Source organism: Cololabis saira, chromosome 5 (assembly GCF_033807715.1).
Source record: "Cololabis saira isolate AMF1-May2022 chromosome 5, fColSai1.1, whole genome shotgun sequence".
Taxonomy (NCBI): domain Eukaryota; kingdom Metazoa; phylum Chordata; class Actinopteri; order Beloniformes; family Belonidae; genus Cololabis; species Cololabis saira.
The window spans coordinates 43,146,399-43,171,890 of record NC_084591.1 but is presented as its reverse complement, the minus strand read 5'-3'; the positions used below and the strand labels follow the sequence as shown (position 1 = coordinate 43,171,890).

At 42.0% G+C, this 25,492-nt stretch overlaps 3 protein-coding genes across 4 annotated transcripts in view; 1 reads left to right on the top strand and 2 right to left on the bottom strand.

Annotated features, from left to right (window-relative positions):
- The first annotated feature begins 705 nt into the window (after positions 1 to 705).
- Positions 706 to 25,492, top strand: part of aass (aminoadipate-semialdehyde synthase) — a 51,332-nt gene continuing 26,545 nt past the window's right edge. The window contains exons 1-8 of one of the 2 annotated variants that reach the window (XM_061722216.1): positions 706 to 836; positions 12,491 to 12,739; positions 15,737 to 15,913; positions 18,423 to 18,507; positions 20,941 to 21,008; positions 21,122 to 21,268; positions 21,366 to 21,444; positions 22,158 to 22,285. In XM_061722216.1, the coding sequence (XP_061578200.1) occupies positions 12,521 to 12,739; positions 15,737 to 15,913; positions 18,423 to 18,507; positions 20,941 to 21,008; positions 21,122 to 21,268; positions 21,366 to 21,444; positions 22,158 to 22,285 (903 nt within the window). In that variant the 5' untranslated portion in view covers positions 706 to 836; positions 12,491 to 12,520. The remainder of the gene's footprint in view (positions 837 to 12,490; positions 12,740 to 15,736; positions 15,914 to 18,422; positions 18,508 to 20,940; positions 21,009 to 21,121; positions 21,269 to 21,365; positions 21,445 to 22,157; positions 22,286 to 25,492) is intronic. The other variant, XM_061722215.1, reaches the window with a different exon arrangement.
- Positions 4,036 to 7,592, bottom strand: LOC133444428 (uncharacterized). The gene has a single exon (XM_061722212.1). The coding sequence runs from the start codon at positions 7,517 to 7,519 to the stop codon at positions 4,055 to 4,057; it is 3,465 nt and encodes a 1,154-aa protein (XP_061578196.1). The 5' UTR covers positions 7,520 to 7,592; the 3' UTR covers positions 4,036 to 4,054.
- On the bottom strand, positions 7,781 to 9,698 carry LOC133444429 (uncharacterized). Its single transcript, XM_061722213.1, has one exon. The coding sequence runs from the start codon at positions 9,212 to 9,214 to the stop codon at positions 8,171 to 8,173; it is 1,044 nt and encodes a 347-aa protein (XP_061578197.1). The 5' UTR covers positions 9,215 to 9,698; the 3' UTR covers positions 7,781 to 8,170.

Here is a 25,492-nt window from a genome sequence, read left to right as displayed (position 1 = left end):
GCACAATGAAGACAACACATGCTGCATGTATCTATATTAGTTAGAACTGGGGGAAGATTTTTTTTTTCATTATGCACTTCAACAAAAAAGTTGAAATGTCGAGAAAAAAGTCGAAATGTTGGGAAAAAAGTCAAAATTTCGTGAATAAAGTCGAAATTTTGAGAAAAAAGTAGAAATTTTAAGAAAAAAGTCGAAATGTCGAGAAAAAAGTAGAAAAGTCGAGAAAAAAGGCGAAATTTCGACTTTATTCACGAAATTTCGACTTTTCTCAAAATTGTATTTCAACATTAATCTCGACATTTCGTCTTTTTTCTCGAAGTGCACAATAAAAAAAAATCTTCCACTCTCAAATTTTCTTTCTCTTGCCTGGCCCTAATACTCTTCTGTAATTTGGTTTACAGGGCGTAAATAAGTAAATTAGATAAAAAGAAAAACTTCTGCATTGAGGGTGGTCTGAAAGATGATTTGGCCAGTTCTAATGATCAAAACATGGACAAAAGTCGGAGCCGGACAATCTATGAATCAGTCCATGTCTAAAAATATTAATTAACTTTCTTTTTGTATATCTATATACAGCGGTATTTAAACGTTTGATAAATCACAGAAATATATAAATCCTTAATTTAAAATGTACAGTTATTTTATGCGAGTAGCCACTACTAATTTGAGTTTTATTTTGAAACGAACACCGGAAACAGCTGTTGCTCTGGTCGCCGTCGCCGTGAGGAAACTGCAGCTCGTCTTGACTTCAGTGTCACACCGTTGTATAGTAGGTGAATCGTCGCGGAGGTTTCTCTGCCTGGAGCCGGAGAGGTCAAAAGAACCCGGACACAAAGGTGGGTTTTATGAGTCGGCAGTAATCATGTGGAGAAGTCAGTGAATGGAAGTTGAGAGCTCAGTGTTGACCTGATCCCGGAAATCCATGTGGTCCCCGTGCAGGCTAAAGCTGCAGGTCACACATGCATTACAGGGAAAAGTCCACAAAAACCTTTCTCAGGATTTGTAACTCCAATTTAACAATTGTAGACTTGTCATTTACTAAACGCAGAAGCATGACTGTTTACTATGCGACTTGTGTGGTTTGGGAACATTCACTTCAAACATGCATAATTTAATTGGAATAATGTAAAAGTGGTAAATGCAGTGGAATCTACAGTATTTTTCCACTGGTGTCTTACAGACCAAGGATTGTGACACTTTGGAAGCTTTCAAAATACAATATGGTCAGATTTTTGGCACTGAATAGTATAACCATATATACATACATACACATGCATGCATGCATGCATGCATGTGTATGTATTGTTGTGATCGAAACCTCGGTCACCCCGAATCCGTTGATCGAGCTAGGAATTGAAAGAAAGACATTAGACTCGAATATAATTAACCAACCTCTGCAGAGTGAGATCCAGCCTCAAACAGACTCCTCAGTCTGCCCTGTCCTGCTCAGATCTGCCCATCTCTGCCTTGAGAACAAGTTTATTACCTCTGAAAGTAGGGGTGGCTTGGGGCCCCCCTTATCTCGTGCCTGGTACAGAATTCTCCAGAGACAACTCAGAATACATACAATGGTTCATCACACTCATATTAGTTTTTAACACATAGACACATTTAGTTAATAAGTGTATGCAGTTTATATATGTTCAGTGTAATTATGATTATTAGTTTTAACACATACACAGATTCAATTAGTAAGCACATGCAGTTTACATTTTTAGTGTGGATATATCAACTTGGTTATATTCAGTATGGTTATAATAATCGTGGTTATATCCAACAATTTCCCCCTTTTGATCTCATCTCAGAGATCACCCTCACCTGATGGGGCGCAATGGAGCACAGATCACGCCTTACGGGTCCCTGAAATAACTAACGTTCTCAGGGCTAACCTTGTCCTCTGGATCGCCCGCCTCCAGTGACATGAGAGGCATCATGGCCCCACTATCCAGTGGAAGGGGGCCAACCGCGGTCGTGATCAATTTCTGAAGCAGGGCCCTTAAACAAGGAATACAGCAACACCCGCAGATGGTCAACAGCGCAACAAAAACCATGATAGACATGAGAGCCGATGCGACGAGAGTCCTATATTTCCCGAACCGATCCAACCACGCATCCCACATGGAGGTATCTACTCCTGAATGTTCCTTCATTTTATTGCTCAGGATCCTAAGACCATCAATCGCCTTGGTCAGACTCCCATCCGGGGACGTATTATTCGGAATGAACGTGCAGCACTGACTACCAAACATGGCACAAACGCCCCCTTTTTCGGCAAGCAACATGTCCAGCGCAATTCTATTTTGAAAAGCGAACAGGGACGTCGCGGCCAGCTGTTCGTGGACCGCTTCGAACCCTAGTTTGGTCCAGTTACTAAGACGCTGCACGTTATAGTGGATGTAATTAATCCTATCCACATTCTTGTTGGCAGTGACCGGAAAGATAGCCGAAATCCAAGGCAGGTTTTCAAACCCTGCCGCCACCTGGTTTACTAATTTATATTCATCAGGAACCCCTCTTGGCACCCCAATCGCATCAATGTACGTGGGATCAGCCTGCGTTGCCCATGGTTCCCATGACTTAGTGCTGCGTTTACGCCGCCCAAGGTGCCGTGAAAGCCGAGCGGTCCCTGTTAGCAAATCGTCCAGTGCAACAGGGGTTATAGACACCGGGAGAAGCAACGAAGCTAACCCACACAGGCCGGAGGCCGCACGAGGCAATTTATCAAACAACCTGTCACCTCCACACCACCACCAGACATCCGCCCGCGAAACGGAGGCAAATGTCGATGGAACATTCTGTGTATAATTACACCAGGAACTGTTGACGCGTCCTAATTCGAATCCTTTCCCGGCCAGATTGATACACTGGAATTGTCCGGGGGCCACTTCACTTGAAAAGACAGGTTTAACGGGTTCGAGCGGTACCAGTGGAAACACAATGTCCCACTGGGAACAGTTTTGGTGGATGTTGGTGTTATTCATGAGCTCCAGAACACAGGTATACGGGACCGGTGCGGGTACCACTCTTAATAGCGGTCGGGGTCCCAAGCAGACTACGCATGAGTGATCTGTGGTGTTAGCGGCCTGTTCCGTCATTAATAACCAATTATTTTGATGGGCTGACCTCCCTGTATGGATCTTAAACCAATCCTCCTTCTCCGATGTCGACAAAATTTGTGATTTCGGCAAATCCCTGATGCGAGACTCACTATAGAGGTCCGGGGGGGTGCTCAGCATGGGTACCGTGCCCTTCCTGGTAACTCTAACATCTAACGTCCACCAGGGGTTATAGCCGCGTTTATGCACCCCTATGCTTACTGAGGGTGTGCTAGGTTTCTGATTTGTCGCATTTATGGTCAATGTGAACGTCTTCTGGGGTCGGTGTAGCTTAAATTGGATATATCGTAGCGCCTTAGCGCTGGGATTCAGGCCCCATGTAGCGGGCTTACCGTTGTACCACCAAATATTGCCCCAGGGGGACCGACGGTTCGCGTACAGATACCAGGGATCTTTATACATATGCTCCCCGAGCGATGATTTGGCACAACCCTTGGGTACCTGGCTTTTGGGGCACACTTCCGAGTTTACCAACCACGCGGTTGCCAATTGAAACGAACATGACTTCCCTTCCGGGCAACAGAAAGCTATAATGCCCCTAGTACTCTGACAGTCCTGCTCCGGGGTGGTCGTAGCCTGTGCCATTGCCCCCCACAGTGCTATTATTCTCAAAATTAACATAACGATCTTGCCACGGCAATTCCCCATAATATCACAAAATAAAGGTTACAATTACCCCTGAAACAAAAAACACAGCAAAAAAAAACAACACAACGTCTACTACACATGAAATCACCCTATATCTTACGATGCAGATGTCCTCAGGTCTTCTTCTTTCTTTCTTCGGGTGTCAGGGGTTAGACTACCCTGACACCTGTTGGACCTGCCCAGGGGATTATTCTGCCCCTTTGTTAAGGGCTCAGGTCAAATTTCTGCTGCTTCTGTCTTCGGGCGCCAGGGGTAGACTAGCCTGACGCCTGTTGGACCTGCCCAGGGGATTATTCTGCCCCTTGCTGAGGGCTCAGGTCTGACGTCCGCAGCTGTGCCAGATCCAGCCGGATCTGGGGTACTGATCTTTGAGGTGGGTCGGTCGGTGCACACTGCGACCAGTGATACCACGTGTCACCCTTCCCGTGGAGTCGAACGGCGTGGGAGGTCCGTTCCGTGATGCGGTGGGGTCCTGTCCACCTTGGCTCCGACCACTTTCTCTTGATGACTCTTAGGAGAACCCACTCTGTCTGTGGGGTTGGTGTCCGCCTGTCCGTGGAGTCCCCGACCTGTTTGGAGTAAGCAGATACCAAACTTTGCAGTTCGGCAAAATAAGCTTTCTGACCAAGTTTATATTTGTCGGTATCCATCAAGTAGGGCGCATTCTGCGGCCCTGGAAACAGTCGTCCGGTCTGTAGTTCATACGGGGTCAGTCCGTGGCCCGTGTTCACCGAGCTCCGTATAGCCATCAAGGCCAAGGGCAGCGCATCCACCCATGTCATTTTGGTCTGTGCACAGATTTTTGCCAATTTTGTCTTAATATTCGCGTTCATCCTCTCGACTTTACCTTGGGATTGCGGGTGATATACTGTCCCGAACTTGTGTTTCAAACCCAGCATGCTCTCCACCTCTTCCAGGTCCTTGTTTTTGAAGTGGGTCCCATTATCTGACCTTACTTTTTGTGGAAACCCGTGTCTGGGTATATAATGGTTAATCAGAAATTTAATGACTGATTTGCTGTCTTCTTTGCGAGTGGGTATGGCCTCTGGCCATCCTGTAAATGCATCCACACAAACCAACAGATATCGATACCCCTGTACCCTGTCAATCATGTCGGTGTAATCGATTATGATTTCTCTCCCGGGCTGCGTGTCTAGGGGAAATTTTCCTGCCTCTGGATGGACCGTTCGTTTTGGATTAAAATCCCTGCATTGTTCACAGTACTGGATTACGTGTTGGGCCATGTCCTTAAGATAAGGATGCCACCATTGTCCTAGATTTCTCATCATCTGTGCAACTCCCACATGACCAACTCCGTGTGCTTGTTCCAAAAGTTGTTGTCGAATGCCTGGGGGGAGGATTACTCTCCCATCGGGCGCTCTCCAAATGCCTTCATGATCTTTCCCACCTCGGTTTACCCACAACGTTTTTTCCTGCGGGGACGCTTTTTCTTGCATGATTTTCAGTTGTTCCTGGCCCCATTCATATCTATCTGTTTCTGCCTGCACTATCATTTGTGTGGGTATATACCCCGCTGCTGTCTTAGCTGCTTCATCCGCTTTCTGATTTCCCAGTGCCACTTTGCCTGCGCTTTTGTCATGTCCTTTGCATTTTATGATCGCCACTTGTGCTGGCAAATGCAGCGCTAGTGCCAAGTCCCTCATTTCTTTCTCATATTTGATTGGCCTGTTGTCTGCTGTTCGAAATCCCGCTCTTTCCCATCTTCCTAGTTCAACTTGTGCCGCCCCTACTGCATATGCAGAATCTGAGTAAATGTTGATTCTCTGATCCGTTCCCCATCTCAAAGCTGCTATTATAGCCAACACTTCTGCTCTCTGGGCCGATTGAGCGCCTTCAATCCTGCTAGCTTCTACTGTTTCCCATGTTCCGTCTTCCTCTTTCACAACCGCGTATGCTGATTGTAACCCTTCGTCCCAGTGTTTAAAACAGCATCCATCTACAAACAAATTGACTGCTTCGTCAAACGGTGTCGCCGCTAAGTCTTCCCTGACTTTGTCTTCTCTAACGATTCTTTCCATGCACTTGTGTGGTTCTCCCTGTGTGATATGATCTGCCATGTTTATTCCTTCGTGTGTATATGAAATATTTGGTGCTTCCAGCACTTTACACAACCTTCTTTGTCTTAATGGAGTCATTGTGAACAACGCTGATGTTACATACGCCACCACACTGTGTGTTGTTAGAACTATCAGTGTGTGTCCCATCACGATGTGGGCCGTTTTCTCGATCAATTTCGCCATAGCTGCTACATGCTGTGTGCATGTAGGGTGTCGTGTTTCCATGTTGTCCAGAAGGACACTGACATACATGATTACAAACCGCACTCCCCCTTTTTTCTGGAACAGGACACCGTTCGCTGACGATCCTGTTACAGAAACATCCAGATAAAACGGAGACGAGTAATCCGGGGTGGAGAGGTCTGCTGCCGACGATAGCGATTGTTTCAACAGAATAAACGCTCTTTCTGCAGCCTCGGTCCACTCTAATTGCGCCATTAGGTTCCTCATGCCTAATTGTTTTACCATGTCGCGTAATGGTTGGGTGGTGGAGGTATAGTCAGGTATGTACGTCCGACTGTACCCCGTCAGGCCTAAAAAGGACAACATGTCCTTTACAGTCAGGGGTTTGGGGTGGTGGAGGATGGAGGAGCGATGCTCTGGAGAGATGTGCACCCCCTTTTGGGACACCAATCTCCCGAGGAATGAAACCTGTTTTCTAGCACATTGTAATTTTGCTTTGGAGACCTTAAATCCGGCACGGGCCAAAATTTCCAGCACCGCCCGTGTTGCTGTTAAGCAGTCTTCCGCTGTGGGTGAGGCAAGCAAGAGGTCATCGACGTATTGGATCAAAGTGGTGCCTGATGGCAGCGGACAATCCGCCAAGACCTCCTTAAGTACGCCATTAAAGAGTCCGGGAGACAAGGCAAACCCTTGTGGGACTCGAGTGTAGCGGTACTGACAACCCTTATACATGAATGAGAAAATGTCGCGACAGCGGGGATGTAGAGGGAGACAGAAAAATGCATTCGCCAAGTCTATACACGTAAACCAGCTCTGGTCCGGGGTCAAGGTAGACAAAGCTGTGTACGGGTTTGGGACCGGTATGGTTTTAGTAACCAGTCTCGCATTAATTCGCCGCAAATCATGTGCCATGCGCCATTTACCCGTGCCTTTCTTCTCCACAGGAAGAATGGGGGTATTCCACTTGGAGGAGGACAGTTCTAACACCCCCGCCTCTAATAAGCCATGTATAGTGTCTGCAATTCCCTCAACCGCGGCTGGTTTGTGAGGGTATTGGGGAACCCATAAGGGGTTGCCATCCGTCAGATCAAATTCAATATCTGGACAAGAGACGGAGCCAACATCCGTAGGGCTGCTAGACCATAAGGAGTCTGGAAGAACTCCGATCAACTCCTCAGTCAATGGGTGGTCTTCAAGCTCGCGTCCATGGTGTCGAGTCACCTGCGAGTGTTGGAGCACAGACTGGTTAACTGTTTTAATTGAAATTGCGTAACCTTCCCCACTAGGGGAATAAAGCACATTAGGCAACCCAGTGGACTGCCAGTCTGTGCTGTTCTGAAGGCGTTTGACCATCGGACCTAAATCTTTAGCCTGATGACCCGGGTGCAAGGCCAATGACACATGAGGAAAAGCCTCGTCCGCCATTTCATACCACCTCAGTTGTTCAGTTGTGAGTGCCGCAGAGGCGGCAACGCCTACAGCGGAAATATACATGTGTGTGCACACAATACTCCAACGGTCCCCCTGTATGTTTTGGAAGGCATCGTGGTAGCATTGGGTGTCCTGTCTGTCATAAAATAATGTAAGATGTAAGGGATCAGGAGGAGGAGCATAGGGACCCAGTGTGTTGACCCAAGGGCGCCACTGTTGATAGACCGTATAGAGACCGGGAGTAGCTGGTGTTTCTGGTTCCAACAAAGCCCAATATATGTCTGCGGCCGGATCTGGTTGAGGGGATAACATGAACTGTCCGCTGGATGGGTAACCCACGCATTGTTGTGTACCTCCGTCCGGAAAGGTAAGCGTTAAACCATCGGGACCACACTGAATCATCACCCCCAACCTGATCAGTAAGTCTCTTCCCATCAGGTTACAAGGAGCTTGTGGTGATACGAGAAACGAATGTTTCAGAGTTTGTAGTCCCACCCTCGTCCTGAGGGGTTGTGTGAATGGTAGAGTCTGTTTATCCCCAGAGAAGCCAGTCACCGTCAATGTACGGCTGGACAGATGAGATTTCGGAACCACCTTCATTGTGGAACAGGTGGCTCCCGTGTCCACCAGAAACCTTTGTTGGTCGCCGTCCACCTCCATGATCAGTGTGGGATCTACCGTGATTCCCACACCCTGGTCTCTCTGTGGGGCGTGTCACTCCTGCCCCTCCTGGCCCTCCCACTCGTCCCATGCCAGTGGCATCTGGTTGGTTGGGTTGGGGCCTGGCGCGCAATATCCTCCTTGCCCCCTAGGGGGACCCTGACCTCTGCCTCTCCCCCTCTGGGCCTTCAGGGGGCACTCACGGGACCAATGGCCTCTTTCCAGACAGAAAGAGCACTGGTCACTGGCTATGACCGGTCTTTGTATGGGACCCCCTCGGCCACCTCTGGGACCCCGGTTCCCCATCCCTCTCCCTCTGTATGCGGAATGGTAGTGTGGGGGTTGTTGTGCCCAAGGTGGTGGGGAACACGATTCGGGGGTGTGTGGTACCTCTGACACTATCAACGCCTTTGGTTTGGCTTTAGCCTCATTGACCTTGCGCCGGGCCTCCCCCACCTGCATTTTTAAAAGCAGGTTTTGTAATTCTTCAACCTCTTTTTGTTGCTTCTCCCCAGCCTCCTGTGCTCTAGTCAGATGATGAACTAAATGGTTCTCCCACTTCTGAGAATTGCACCCTGGCATATCGGGGTTGTCTTCCATAACTGTCTTAACTGCTTGGGGTATGCCAGCCAAAATGGCTGCCCTAAACCACCCCTCCTGGGTCCCCGCTTGCCCCGGATGATGTCCCGTCTGCTGGACCCACATATCTTTAGCCTTACTTAAAAATTCTCTAGGGTTTTGTTTCCCATCCCAAGTCACTTTCGGCATAGCCATGGTGTTGGGGAGAGGGTATTTGGCTCTTAAGACACCTGAAAGTGTATTAAGATGTAATGCCAACAGGATGTCATCCTGTTTTGTTACAGTGCCCGCGGTCATCTCTATGTCCCTTAGATCCCCCGGCGTCACCGCCCTACTCAGTGCAGCCCTCAGGTCTCCCAGGGCCAAAGTTTGCCCCTGTGTATACTGATTAAATTTGCTCAACCACAATCCACCACCCTCATGTATGGGAGGTAATTTATCCACTAAAGCCTGCAAATCGCCGAACTGGAACGGTTTGTACTGTCTATTTTGTCCCGTGGTAGTTACGAGAGGCAACATGGAATGTGCCCCGCCTTCCTTTCTAACGCGGCGGCTGCTCCTAAGTCGGCTCGCTACCGGACCGGACGAATCATCGTCCGTGGCGGGATCCAAACAAATAAGGTCATATTTCTGTCCAGATTTCTGTTTCAACTGACTGGACTTCTGCTCCACTGTCACATTCTTTACACTGGGGGTGAGAGGAGAGACCAGACCAGACCCCTTAACACTATCTACAAGATCATATATCTGTCCTGGTTTCTTTTTCAAATGACAGGCCTTCCGCCCCACTCTCTTATTCTTTAAAATAGGGGAGGGAAGGGAGGACTCAGACTGTAAATCACTGTCTTCCTCAGAGCTTACCAGCGTGCCACGAGCTCTTAACCTGAACTCAGCCTTCTGAACCCCCCCCTCTCCATCGTCCCATTCTCCGTCTCCTATTACATTCACAGTTCTTATGCCATCTTTCGAGCCCCTCCTCTCTCCTATATGCAGCTGCACTATTGTCTCCTCTAATTGTCTCTTATTTGTTGTCTTAAGGTCACTGCCGAGTTTCTGTTCCGGAGTGCTAATCATATGTTGTTGCAAACTTTGTTTCCATCTCAGCTTATTCTCTTCTTCCGCGATTTCTCTGACTATTCTGTCCCGCAATCCCATATCCATGTCTGCACCCCCTTTTTCTTGGGGTGACTGGGTCAGTGGGGGATTCACCACCGGAGGGGAGGGACACTCTCCTTTAGACGAAACGTTTTTCAAGGACTTATTTTTTATGTCTAAAGTTCCCCCTTCAATATTTAAAACCGGGTAAAGCCCAGACTCTGATGCCTGAGCCGGCGCATAGGGCGGGGGTGCACTCCCCTTTTCCTGAGGACCTTTACCGGGTCCTTCTTCTTTTTTAATTAGCAAATGCTTAACTCCTTGCCATTTTACACCTCTATTATACCATTTTCTGCGTTCTTTTTCTGCATCTACTAATCGTTTCCTCAATCGATGCTTCTGTGACCGTCCTGCCGTTTTCATTTCCGCCTCTATCTGCTTCATTACCTGCTCTATTTTGCTCACACGTTGCCAGAACCAGTTTCTCAGATTAAACTCATCCGTATCATTTCCTCCAGTCTGTGCCAACATCTGTTGCACGTCATCTTCTAACTCATTAATGCGTTTAACGGCATTCCTGGAATTCTCCATTACTTTATACACTTTGCTCAATTCAATCAATTGCTCTCGTATTGATCTTACAGTCAGTTCACCCTGACTCGGAGGGTCTGAATTCATGATTCCCCACTCGTCCTTGTCAAATTCCCCGTTCATGTTTTTCCCTAATCCAGGTCTTTCGTCTGCTTCAGTTTAAGACGAAAGATTTACTGGCATTCATACACACAGCACAATCATGCGGTACCCAGTATATGTGTGTGTATCAGCAGCAGCTAATTTATGTCTGCACTTTTCACAGAGGCTGCTCTGAGTGTGTGTGTGTTCTTGGGGGGGGCTTTATGCTTGTGCTTGACTCCCTCCTGATTTTGGACAGCGGTCTCGCACGTCCTCACAGTTTATTTGTAGTGACTTTTGTTTTTTCTCGTCTTACGGTACATGAGCCGGTCTGGAAATATGGCACATTAATGTCCAGGGTACCAAACCTTTACCAGTTTCGGCCTTAAACCTTTAACTGGAGACACTCAAGTTATTAAATCTGTAATCACGGTGCAGGCTGAGTACTTCACTTTCCGGCCTAGCTAGTGCTGGAAAGTTTTTCTTCCCCCTGCGCTCCGTGCATTCATTCCTCCTTGTGTCAGTGTCTATGTGTCAGAATTTTTGGGTGGTCTCAAATCCCGGGCCTTTCCAAAAACCCAGCTTTATCCCTAAAACCCGTCGATCCTAGGGGGGGGCCGCTACGCCCGAGACTTTCAAAATGCCAAATGGCCTAAAACCATGACAATTTTGGGGCCTCAAACCCTCTCTGGGGACTCTAACCCCCTCTGGGGCCTCAAACCCTCTCTGGGGACTCTAACCCCCTCTGGGGACTCTAACCCCCTCTGGGGCCTCAAACCCTCTCTGGGGACTCTAACCCCGCCTGTGTACACTATCTAGTTAATTTATATTCCAGCCGTTGTCTCTCTCTTTTTAAATTAAATTTAGCAGTTGAGTATTTACTAAGACTTCAGACACGTTTTCTTTTAGTGATGTTCAATGCAGAAAAAAAAAGGTCTGCTTACCTTGTGTGTGCCGGCCCGTGTCTTTTGGTCTGTTCGTACTCAGCAAGTTTTGTCCGAATCACCTTTTTGCTCGATCCCGGACGACGCCCCCAAATTGTTGTGATCGAAACCTCGGTCACCCCGAATCCGTTGATCGAGCTAGGAATTGAAAGAAAGACATTAGACTCGAATATAATTAACCAACCTCTGCAGAGTGAGATCCAGCCTCAAACAGACTCCTCAGTCTGCCCTGTCCTGCTCAGATCTGCCCATCTCTGCCTTGAGAACAAGTTTATTACCTCTGAAAGTAGGGGTGGCTTGGGGCCCCCCTTATCTCGTGCCTGGTACAGAATTCTCCAGAGACAACTCAGAATACATACAATGGTTCATCACACTCATATTAGTTTTTAACACATAGACACATTTAGTTAATAAGTGTATGCAGTTTATATATGTTCAGTGTAATTATGATTATTAGTTTTAACACATACACAGATTCAATTAGTAAGCACATGCAGTTTACATTTTTAGTGTGGATATATCAACTTGGTTATATTCAGTATGGTTATAATAATCGTGGTTATATCCAACAGTATGTATGTATGTATGTATGTGTGTATGTGTGTGTGTGTGTGTGTGTGTGTGTATATATATATGGATTTTTTATTTTATTTTATTGCTTCTCAAGAATGTGCATGTTGTTTGAGACACTTCAATTGTGTAATCGGAAGTAAAGTATGCCTCTATAAAAACATCTGGACTTTTCCTGCTGCAACTAGCCTAGTTGCTGCAGCAGGAAAAGCCCAGATGTAATTCATGACGGTAAGAATAATTGCATCTGATTTAGGTGAGTTGGTTTAAGGATGGCGGTACTCGTCATTACCATGCCTTCATGAGTATTTAATGAAACTGGACGATCTTAAACCGAGCATATCTCCCCTGTGCTTTTCCTGTGAAAGCGGCCTGTCAGGACCACCTGCTTGTCAGCAGCTCTCTCCCAACAGCAACCATGCACGTTTCCTTTTCAAACACCTCTTTGTCACTTGCCCTTGAGCGTCATGTCATGAGTCACCTATCTCTGATGAAATGTGTTGTTGGTTACCAGTCTGTCACCCTGAGCAGGGGAAGGGAAGTCATGTTCAGACTCTTGAGTCATCAAGGTAAGAAGCGTCCGAGCTGCCTCGTGGGTCAGTGGCGTTATGAACACCACGGGACGGTCATGGCCATCCGCCGCGAGGACGTCAACCCGTGGGAGAGGAGGGCGCCGCTGGCTCCACGGCACGTCAAAGAGCTCACCAACGCCGGAGTGAAGGTCCTGGTCCAGCCGTCCAACCGCAGAGCCATCCACGAGAAGGTAGGATACACACCTGTGCACTGCAAAAACTCAAGATCTTAACAAGAATATTTCTTATTTCTAGTTAAAACGTCTCATTTTAGTCAAAACAAATCTCATTACACTTAAAACAAGACTCATCAATGGGAAAAAACAACAATTTTCACCTGTTTCAAGTAGATTTTCACTTAAAATAAGTAAAAAAATCTGCCAGTGGAACAAGATTTTTTTTGCTTGTAATAAGAAGATAAATCTTGTCCCACTGGCAGATTTTTCTACTTATTTCAAGTGAAAATTTACTTGAAACATGTGAAAATTGTCAAATAAGTTACCATATTTTTCTGGCAATGACCTTTGTTTTAAGTGTAATGAGATTTTTTGACTAAAAATGAGACATTTTAACTAGAAATAAGACAAATATTCCTGGTAAGATTTTGAGTTTCTGCAGTGTGTGAGCAATACAAGTAGTGTTTTACTATGACGATACACTTCTAAAATGTCACATTTAAACGACTACGAACACATTTTGTTACAAGTGAGTAGAGACAAGAAAAGACTTCAATGCATCCTACTATACCTTAAAGTGTATCAAGCCATTGAAATATGTAACTTATTTAGAAAAAGTGTAATGGAAATGTGATTGAGTGCTAGAAAGGCGCCTATAAATAAAATGTATTATTATTATATTTAACAAAAACTATGTGTTTAAGATAAAATCACACAATTATAATTTCTTGTGCCTTTACTGAACACAGCCCACCCATTAAAGCAATTTATCTAAAAAAAAAACCAAAAAAACCTGTAAAAATAATCCAATGTAAATCATAAGAAATGGAAAATGCCTTCAGGGATCATTGTTGTTCTGATTGTGCAGAAGGTCGTGATCATAGTTGTGATGCTAGAGAAGCGGCATCACCAGCTCTAGCAGAACTTTGTGGCATCAGTTCATAAAGTTTGGTATTCCATGTTCCTCATCTCTGATGAGTCAGATGATTGCAGAGTCATCAAAATGATCATAAAGATTGATTGTAGTCATCAGATTATCTGCAGTTGTGTGGTGAGACCAGTCTGCCGTGTAGAGGATGAAAGGGAACCCTATCAATGTGGGACAGATGGTCTTGTGACCACACGAACTGGGGGGGTCAAGTAGTTCCAAGATCCATGATCCGCCATCACCAACCGTTGTTATACAGAGACACATTCCCACGTAGACCAAGACTTTACTGTGTGCACATCTGTGGAGAGACACATCACAGGCTGGAAGTGTTTTTTGTGGTCAGATGAATCAGTTTTCCTGATCTACAGTATCTTTTTGAAAAAAAAAGGGCTGTTTGCTTTTTGAGTAAAGAGTAAAAGAGAGTTCTGACTCGTAGCTTCAGTGCCACAATGGCTTTTATTAGGGCCCGAGCACTTATAGTGCGAAGGCCCTATTGTATCTGTAGGAATTATTTATTTTTTTTCCTCGTTTTTTTTTCCTCCTTCCGATGAAATGAGGGCCTTTTTTCCCCCTAAACGTGCCCCAAAAGTCACCAAATTTTGCACGCAAGCCAGGCGTGGTGAAAAATTTGATATTTAATGGTTTGCATTAATGGCCGTGGCCTAATGGCTCAACAGCGCCCCCTAGAAAACTTTGTGCCTCAAGCCCCACAGTACGGTTTGACGTACATGCACGAAAATCGGTACACACCTGTATCATGTCGCAACTTAAAGAAAAGTCTCTTGGCGCCATGGCTGAAACTGAACAGGAAGTCGGCCATTTTTAATTATTGTGTAATTTTGGCGAAATTTATGCCATTTCTTGGGCAGTTAATACGGCCCGAACCGTAACGTGCACCCAGGTGTGTTATACATCAAAATGTGCGTCTCCATCCTGCGACGATCGCCATACTGTGGCGACGCTAGACTGCAAAAAGCGCGCCCCCACTTCATCTGATTGGTCCATATTTGATAGTTCCTCCTTTCTGCCATAACTTTTGAATGGTTTCACATAAAGACTTGTGGTTGGTGTCATCGGACTCGGTTTTGAGTCCTTGAACATAATTGGTGCAAATCAGCCCCGCCCCTTCATCTGATTGGTTGATATCTGATAATTCCTACTTTCTGCCATAACTTTTGAATGGTTTCATATAGAGAGTCATGGCTGGTGTCATCCACTAAATGTCCAGGCCTGAAGAATCTACATGTAAGTCATACAAGCTTCCACTGCAGCCTGAACATGCACAAGGGTGTGAGGGCCCGTTCATCGCTGCATGCAGCTTTGGTTTTGTAAATGAACAGCAGCATTAAAAAGTAGTTCCAGATTTTTTTTTTGGAATGTGTTCTGAAATACAACATTGGATTAGTATTAACAAATGAAATTAGGTTGACGAAAAAAAAAAGAAAGTATCTTGTGTTCAAACTGACAAGGAAATGTCAAAGGAATTGTAAGTGGCGTATTTCCCCTTTCCTTACATTGCCCCAGTTCCAGTTTTTCTTTCCTGAATTGATGTTGTAGTTTTTTGTTAACTTGATCATATATCACTATTATACGACTGAGTATTGGGGCCAAACTAAGACAAAAAAATGGAAATTACGAGAATAAAGTCATAATAATATGAGAATAAATTCATATTTGAGAATAAAGTCGTAATATTTTGAGAATAAAGTCGTAATATTAAATATGTTATGACTATATATAACTTCAGAAGATGCTCAATATTCCTAATTTTAACACAGGGAGAAGATGCTCTTCCTGTTACAGTTCTCATAAATTATATTCTCATAATATTACGACTTTATTCTCATAAATTCCGACTTTATTCTCGTAATGTTACGACTTTTTTCTCATTATATTATGACTTTATTCTCGTAATTTCCAATTTTTTTTTTTAGTTTCTTAGTTTGGCCCTAATACTTCGTCATACTATTGCAACCATTAAAGTGTTCCAAATATTTTAAGATGTTTGAAAAAAGCAAAAATAAAACTTAAATAGTTCTTAGCTGCTTTATTTGACCCATGTTGCACTTTTGTGCTCTCAGTTCTACATGAAGGCCGGGGCTGTTATTCAGGAGGACATTTCTATGGCGTCGCTGATACTGGGGGTGAAGAGGCCGCCGGAGGAGAAGGTCATTCCCAGGAAGACTTACGCTTTTTTCTCTCACACCATCAAAGCTCAGGAGGCAAACATGGGGCTCCTGGAGGACCTGCTGAAGAAGGTGAGTTCTTCCGTATCACCTCAATGACAGTGCCTCCAGAAAAACATTAACAGGGATCATACGTTTTGAAAAAACCTGGAAAAGTCATGGAATTTGTAAATGTAATTTTCAAGTCGTGGAAAAGTTTTTGAAACATAGAAAAGTCATGGAATTTATTTTTCTCACTTAATGATAAAATTTAGTAATAACAGCCTATTAGGTAGATTTAAAATTGATCAATAAATATTTCGTATAGAAAAGTCTTGTGCGTTCTCACGCTTGACGTGCCAAGCATCTTGTGCATCATGCAGATCGGTTATTATTACAGTTATTAATTATATTAGATTACTATAAAACATATACTACAACATATTGCTGGTATATCAGTGTTAGTTTAAACATGTTTATTTTGTATTAAACCATAATTGTCATTAGATCTCCACTGTAGTGACTTTTTATATAGTTTTATTCCTATATTTCATTCATACATTGATGTTTTAGAGGTCATGTATAGTCATGGAAACTTGCTGCCAAGTCATGGAAAAATCATGGAAAAGTCATGCAAATTTGTTGGTTAAAATGTGTATGAACCCTGCATTATTAGAATAAAGAGATTCTTGTTCTTATTTCTAGACTGGTGCACACTAAGTGGGTAAACAAATCAGAGGCCGGCAGGAGATTTTAAGCTTGTACAAGGAGAGGTTCTTTTAAGATCACATTTTATTTGTAACGGTTTTTGTCTAGAGATTTTGAGGGTGATGTTTAAATGGATTTCCTGATTTATACACGTTGGCCCATTTAGACACATCTGTACTTGCAAACTGTGCAAAAGTCTGAGGCAAAACTAAAGGTTTAGTGACATCCATATTGTTTTAGAGTCTCTTTAAGATACAAACAGAAGATACAGGAACCCACTTGATTTCAGCCTACATGCTATTGAATGTTAATTCATATCTTTGCAAACTGTATGGGACAGAATATTTTTAAAAACTGTTAATTTTGTGCTTGGGTCTGAGGAAGGGCACACTAAAAATGGCCATAACTTGTAATCATGAAAAGCCAGCGTAGCACATATTTGGAACTGCTGAACTGTGTATCTGTATTTGAAAAAAAAAAAAAAAAATCTTTTTGGAAATGCTTTTACTGTATATCATACTGACTCTGATTGTCTTTATTGTATACTTTTATGTTGATCTGTGAATTTACAAAGAGACTAAAGTTAAAAATAATTTATTTTGCTAACACTGGCACATTGCTATTGTTAAATATAGACAAATGATTCTGAAATCAATTCAAATTAGAGTGGGACAAAAGAAAAAGCAATGAAATTAATCAATCAATGACACTTAGAACTAACAGTATGTAGAGATACATAGATGCAATTATAAGGAAAAGAATAGAATGAATAAAATAAGCAGTTGAGACACAAACAATTTTGAAACGTATCACAGAAAGGAGAAAAAAACTAGGGTAAATGACATTAAGAAAGACAGAGAGAATCCAAGGATGAATTCATGCAAGAAAGCCTATGTCCATGTTTTTAATCAATCAATGAGAAAAAAGTATGTAAAGCTGATGTTTTTATTTTATTGCTTCACGGCCAAAAAGAACAACTTTGGTTTGTGAAGGGCCAACAAAAGATGAATGGGTGAGGTTTTTGTTGGAGAATTATGGAGTTAAACTTTCCATGCAAATACAGTATATAAGAACGTTTTTTCCACTGTCATGTTATGTTATTAATCGATTTCCAATTCATGAGAATTGTTTTCCTTGACTGGTTCGAGCCACCGGGAGTAATGTATACGGTTTATGTACAGTAGTCGGCATTTGACGTGGCCCAAGAACACACTTGCATGTTAAGTTAAGGTAGGACAACTTTGATACAATGTTTTGATCCACCTCAAATGTTGACTAGTATATTTCATTTCAAGGTAAGAGAGGGCGATAGTGGTTTCCAGAACAGGAGTCGGTGTGTAGTGTCAAATCAAATACACCATTTAGCAGGATGGGTTCCGTGCCTTTTGGAGTTTTCCGATATAAACCACAATTCTGCTTCATGGAGAATTGTTTTTTAGTACTTTATATTGTATATGCAGTAAATTACCTTGTTTTTGGTAATGAAATGGATGTTTTTGCAAATTTTAGTATAGAACTTGGCAGATTTAATGAATGAATTTAATTTCCTCTTCATAGATGATTTAAAGTTTGTTTTTAATTATATAGTATTGTGTACTTTTTTTCTCCGCGTTTTTTCCTTTATTTATTTTGGGGAGAGGAGTTTTGGTATAGCTGAGGTGTCGAAGGGTTAATTGTCATAAAATGAAGTTGGTTTGGATGGAGGATTTGAGTTGAAGATATTCAGGAAAATGTTTATTTCTGATGCAAACTGCTGGACTAAGTGGTTGAATGAGACAAGGCACTTTATTAAGGTGCCACCAGAATTGAATACTCAGTCTCTAGTCAGATTTCTCAAAGAAATGCAGATGATTTTTTTTTAATTCTTTCTGTCTCTTTTTCACTTTTCTTTCAGGAGGTCCGTCTGATAGACTACGAGAAGATGGTTGATCCCAACGGTTTCCGGATTGTAGCTTTTGGCCAATGGGCTGGTGTTGCAGGTATGAAAAATAACTCTCAGCAGGTTACGTTTTTCTCCACTGTTGTGAGACTAATGATAATGATCAGAGGATTGGTGTACAGTCGAAACCAGAAGTTTACATACAACTGTGCAAAAAGACGCAACATTTTTTGTCTCCCTGTCTGAAGTTAAATCGGACTAAACTTCTCCTGTTTCAGGTCAGTCAAGATTACCAAAATAATTTCATTTTGCCAAATGCCACAATAATGAGGGAGAGAATTTCTTAGATCATTTTATATTACTTTATTTGAGGTCAAAAGTTTACATACACAAAAAGTACTATGTCTTTAAACCACGTGGGGAAGCCCATATGATGATGTCAGGGGTTTGGAAGCTCCTGGTAAGTTAACTGAGAACATGTGAGTTAATTGATGGCACATCTGGGGATGTATTTTAAGGCCACACCTCAAACCTCCTGCTTACTTGTTTGAAATCATGGGAAAATCAAAAGAAATCAGCCAAAAAATCAGGAAGAGAATCATGGAGCTTCACAAGTCTGGTTCATCCATGGGTTGCAATTTCCAGATGTTTGAAGGTGCCACGTTCATCTATTCAAACAATTATACGCACGTAGAAACATCATGGGAATGTCCAGTCATCACACCACTCAGGAAGGAGATGGGCTCTGAATGAATGTGTTCTGGTCCAAAATGTGCCAATCAACCCCAGAGCAAAAGCTAAAGACGTTGTGAAGATGCTGGATGAAGCTGGTAAGAAAGTGTCATTATCCACAGTGAAACGATTCCTACAGTGGCATGGGCTGAAAGGCCACTCAACGCGAAAGAGGCCATTACTCCTGAAGAAAGAATAGAAAAGTCAGATTACACTTTGCAAAAAGACACCAAGACAAACACCATACCTTCTGGAGTAGTAATAATAATAATTATTATTAGTAATAATTGCTCGGGGGTCATGTTCTGGGTCTCTGGAAAGCGCCTAGAGACAACTTTTGTTGTATTAGACCAGGGGTCGGCAACCTGCGGCTCTTTAGTGTTGCCCTAGTGGCTCCTGGAGCTTTTTTAAAAATGATTGACCTTTTTTTTCTCCTTTTTTTTCTTTTTTTCTTCCTTTTTCCTTTCCTTTTTAATCTCAACATTTCGACTTTTTTCTCGAAATTTTGACTTTTCTCCACATTTTGACTTTTTCCTTGACATTTCGACTTTTTCCTCGACATTTGGACTCTTCTCAACTTTTTCCTCGACATTTCGACTTTTTTCTCGAAATTTTTACTTTTTTCTCGACATTTCAACTTTTTTCTCGACATTTCGACTTTTTTCTTAAAGTGCATAATGAAAAAAAAAAATCTTCCCCCAGTTATAACTAATATAGATACATGCAGCATGTGTTGACTTCATTCTAAGGCTGATACAAGACTTTTCATTTTTTGCGGCGCCAGACATATTTGTTTTTTGTGTTTTTGGTCCAATATGGCTCTTTAACAGTTTGGGTTGCAGACCCCTGTATTAGACGCTATACAAATAAAATTGAATTGAATTGGAGACATGTCCTGTGGTCTGATGAAACTAAAAAGGAGCTTGCAAATGGACAATTAAAAAAGTGGCTTGAAAACAACAAAGTCGATGTCTTTGAGTGGCAAACACAAACCCCTAATCTGAATTCTATTGAAAATTTGTGGGCAGATCTGAAAAAGCGTGTGCAAGAAAGGCAACCGACAAACCTGATTCAGTTACACACTGCAAAAAATCTTAACAAGAATATTTGTCTTATTTCTAATTAAAATGTCTCATTTTTAGTTAAAAAAATCTCATTACACTTAAAACAAGATTCATCACTGGAAAAAAACAACAATTTTGACCTGTCTCAAGTAGATTTTCACTTAAAATAAGTAGAAAAATCTGCCAGTGGAACAAGATTTTTTTGCTTGTAATGAGAAGATAAATCTTGTTCCACTGGCAGATTTTTCTACTTATTTCAAGTGAAAATTTACTTGAAACAGGTCAAAATTTTCAAATAACGAGTTATTTTTCTGGGGATGACTCTTGTTTTAAGTGTAATGAGATTTTTTGAATAAAAATGAGACATTTTAACTAGAAATAAGACAAATATTCCTGGTAAGATTTTGAGTTTTTGCAGTGTACCAGTCATGTCAGGAGGAACGGGCCAGAATTCCAACAATGTACTGTCAGAAGCTTGTGGAAGGTGACCCAAAAGGTTTGACCCGAGTCATGCAGTTCAAAGGCAATGCTACTAAATACTAAGGAAACAAACGTTAGAAACTTTTGACCTCGAAAAAAGTAATATGAAATTGTCTCTCAATATTGTGGCATTTGTTCTTTTTTTTTTTCAAACACCTCAGTGTTTATAAATCACTTTGAATTGCCTTTGTGTATGAAATGTACGATGCAAATAAAATTGCGTTGCCTTCATGAAAATAATTCTTGTCGTTTTGCAGGAATGATTAACATTCTGCACGGACTGGGGCTTCGGTTCTTGGCACTGGGTCATCACACTCCCTTCATGGTAAGAAAGCCAGTCCACTAACATTTGATCCAGAGCCGGAAAATGATTTTCCACAAGTGCAGCGCTGCCTGAGTTAATCCTGTACCGTCGCCACGGCTCCCTGTTGTTTATAGCACATCGGTATGGCTCACAACTACAGGAATGTCAGTCAGGCCATCCAGGCAGTGAGGGATTGTGGGTATGAGATTTCCATAGGGCTCATGCCCAAATCCATCGGCCCAGTCACATTCTGCTTCACCGGAACTGGAAATGTTTCTAAGGTACGTCAAGGTTGAACTAAAACCTGTACACACAACTGAGCAAAGCAGTGTCTCAATTCAAAAAGACAAGAAATTATACTTTTGTTTTTCTTTTCAGGGAGCACAAGATATGATAAATGAGCTTCCTGTTGAGTATGTTGAGCCTCATGAGTTGAAGGATGTTTCTGAAACAGGAGGTATGACTTTTTATAAAAAAATATTTTTTTTAAATGGAAATTTTTTCTGTACTGAGACAAAGACATTGTGTTTTTTTTATTATTTCCTTTCCTTATTTATGTGGTGAGGACAATGAACATTCGGTACAAATGAATGATGTGTTCATATGTTGACTTTAGCTAATGTCACATGAGTGCTATATTATTATAAATGGTAATTATATTCAGCCAAACAACAACAAAACAACTAAAATAGAATAAAGAGAAAATAAAAGAAGGAATACAATTTCAACAAAGACTACCGTATATTGTACAACTCTGTCTTTGCCAACAAAGGCATAACAAAGTATTGAGATTAACTTTTGTTATTGACCAAATACTTATTTTCCACTATAATTTTCAACTAAATTATTTAAAAATCAGACAATGTGAATTTCTGAATTTCTTTTTTTTGTTCATAGTTGAGATATATCTGCGATGAAACTTACAAGCCTCTCATCTTTTTAAGTGGGAGAACTTGCACAACTGGTGTCTGACAAAATAATTTTTTGCCCAACTGTATATAATCTTTATATTTCATTACAAATGTTTTTCAAATTTTGGTTCTTTATGCAGTTGAAAGGGAAAGTTTTCAAAAATCTTTAATTTGATCTGCATGTATGAATCGTTTACATACGTCTGAATCAAACTATTTGATTTCTTTTGAACACTAATGGATTGATTTTATTTGTCAGATATGACGAAGGTTTATGCCACTGTCCTGAGCCGACACCACCACCTGGTGAGGAAGAGTGATGGCATCTACGACCCCTTGGAGTACGAGTACCATCCGGAACTGTACACCTCACATTTCAGGACCAGTGTGAGTTTTTCATGGTGGTTTTTTGATTTCGCCAGCAAGTCGGCATGTTAACCGTATGTGCTGCTGTAAACGTCTGCCGGCAGCTCTGAAGACATTTCGGCGGGGTTTTGGCTTGGGAGCAAGTTAACTTTGGTTGACATGCGGTGGCCGTGTTTCCGCTGGCTGGCGAAGCAACATGGCTGCGCCCCGTACGACGAAAAACAGGCTTCAAAACTAAGCGCCAATCATCTCACTTCCACGTCGATGCTCATGCAGAACTAAGATTTGTTGTTCTGCTGACTGCTAGATTCTGACTCCAAAAGAGTCAATCTCCCCTGACCTGATGTTAAAATGTCTTTTTGACCAGAAATAAACCAATTTATAGCCTGGTTTAAAAAAAAAACAAAAAAAAAAAAAACATTTTGGTATCGGTCATTTGATTTCACATCTATGCCTACTCTGAGGGGGGTGAATTTTTAATTTTATATAAAGCACTACATTTTTTATTTTTTTTTATAACTTAAATTTTTATTATGTTTTCACATGTTAATAAACAAAACAATCAAGTTACAGATTAGAATAACAATAATAGTAACATTAACAAACTGTCTGGAGATGATCCTCTATTCAGTCCACTGTTCCATACGGCATTTGTTCAGTTTGTGTCACGTCTCATGTAAGTATTCAATTTTCCCCAGTTCTTTTCAAATACATTCTCTTTGATCCTTAAAGGATATGTCAATTTTTCCATAACACAGATTTCCTGGACAATTTCCAACCACTCCTGTTTCAGGGCATTTACATTGAGCCAGTTTCTGACTGCTTTTTTACCTGCTGCGAGTAACACTTTAGTCAAGTACAGATCTTCTCTCGTTACAACCTTTCCATTCCAATATTCCCAAGATACGTCACTGGGCAAGTATTTGGGATTTCATATCCCAGAATATTTTTTACTACTAAATTTACATTTTGCCAGTATATCTTAATTTTTGCACAGTTCCAGCAGACGTGTGCATGGTCTGCCTCCACATTCCTGCAGTCTCCAGCAGTTTTGTTGTTGGTGAGTTGCGTAGATTTTATTTTTGGTGTTATAAAATATCGAGTTAACTAAATTTATTTTTAATATGATTGATTGGCGGGCGCCTCAGCCAATCACTAGCTGTTTCTCACTTCCTTATTTGTAATCTTCATGGTACCAACTTTGGCAAGCAACAACCAGTTTTTATTAACCCAGCGTCGGCTGAACACAACGCTCTTTTGCAATATTGCCGTCAAGCCGACATGTAGAACGGTGTATCCCGCTGTAGATATTTCAGCAGGGTTTGGCTGAAGGAGCTGGGAGCAAAGCTAAATAACTGACATGCACGAAGGAAAACGGGCTTTAAAACCGCTCTTCAGACACCGATGGGTCACGCTTTGGCATGCTTTGATTTATAGAGTTCTCACCTCCCACCTGTTCCTGTCAGTCGCCAAGGTGTCCTTTTCTGTCAGCAGCACTAAATGCTTTGTCATCCTGACAATTACCAGGACTTGGTCTTTTATTGAGTTGAGATATATTTAGATCTGTGTCTGGATGTTATTTGTCACACGCAGAAGGTACGTTTTTGCCCACCATCATGACACAGAACCATGACATTTTATCTGAGCATTAACAGTCTTAATGTTTCATGTTCACATGACGTGGCTTAAGTCAATCAGCAGGACAGTCTTCTGATGATTTGATATAAAATTAAATGCATTCAAAATTATATGTCATGGGCCAAGTCCATGTGATAGATACTTTTAATGTTGAGATCAAGAGTTCTCGTGTTCAGGTTTAAATATAATAATAATTGCAATTAACAATAAAAATAATATTATTTTTTTCAGATTTTGCTCTGGACTTTTAAAATTTGCTTTCAGGGTAAATTTAACTTCAGTGTAACTTGGTTTAAGGTTTGACTGTGGAGACACGTCCATCTGTCTGACAAAACACATGTGCTGTCTTTTTTTAACCCTGTTTAATAATAGAATATATTTATATATATTTTTCTTCTTTGACGATTATGATCCAAATATGAACTCTTTCTGAACATTATCTCAGCTCATTTTTCAAAATTCATAAGCAATGATGTAGTTATGAACAAAGTAAGTTGACTTTCTTTCCTGTGTGGGAGGCATAACTTTGCACTTCCGTGGCACATTTGTACGATGTATTAAATGGGACATCTGTGGCTCAGGAGGTAGCACAGTTGTCTGCCAAGTGGGAAGTCAGTAGTTTCATTTCTGGCCTCGCAGTCCATATGTCGCTGCATCCCGGAGCAAGACATTGAACCTCACATGGCCTCCCATGAGTTCATCAGTGTGTGACGGGAAAAAAAGCTCTGTGTCGATTCAGCAGTGAAAGCAATATGTCAAACGTCGCTTTAGATATGAGGAGTGCTACATAAATGTGAGGATGGTCGGATGTGCCTCGTAGTGTGACAATGGTTTGCATTGTCAAAAGGGCTGCAATTAGCGACAATTAGTTTGTTTAATCCAGGGGTCGGCAACCCAAAACGTTGAAAGAGCCATATTGGACCAAAAACACAAAAAACAAATATGTCTGGAGCCGCAAAAAATGAAAAGTCTTGTATAAGCCTTAGAATGAAGACAACACATGCTGTATGTATCTATATTAGTTATAACTGGGGGAAGATTTTTTTTTCATTATGCACTTCGAGAACAAAGTCAAAATGTCGAGGAAATAGTCAATATTTCGTAAAAAAATCTAAATGTTGAGAAAAAAGTTGAAATGTCGAGAAAAAAGTCAAAACGTTGAGAAAAAAGTTGAAATGTCGAGATTAAAAAGGAAAGGAAAAAGAGAAAAAAGAAGAAAGAAAAGAAGAAAAAAAGGAAAAAAAAGGTCAAACATTTTTGAAAAAGTTTCAGGAGCCACTAGGGCGGCGATAAAGAGCTGCATGCGGCTCTAGAGCCGCGGGTTGCCGACCCCTGGTTTAATCTATCACTTATTGAAACAATTAATCAACTAAACCTTATATAACTATAAGGTTTTAAATTAGCCCAAAGGCTCGGCTAACTAACAAGACAATATTTTAGTCCAAAATATGTGATTTATTTACACTGTGTGATAACAGACATTGCTGCTAATAAGACTATAAAAACTTGAAGTTGTGAAACAAGAGGATGGAGCATAGGGTTAGATGGAGGTGGATAAGTCGCTGTGGCGACCCTGGAGGTAACAGTTGA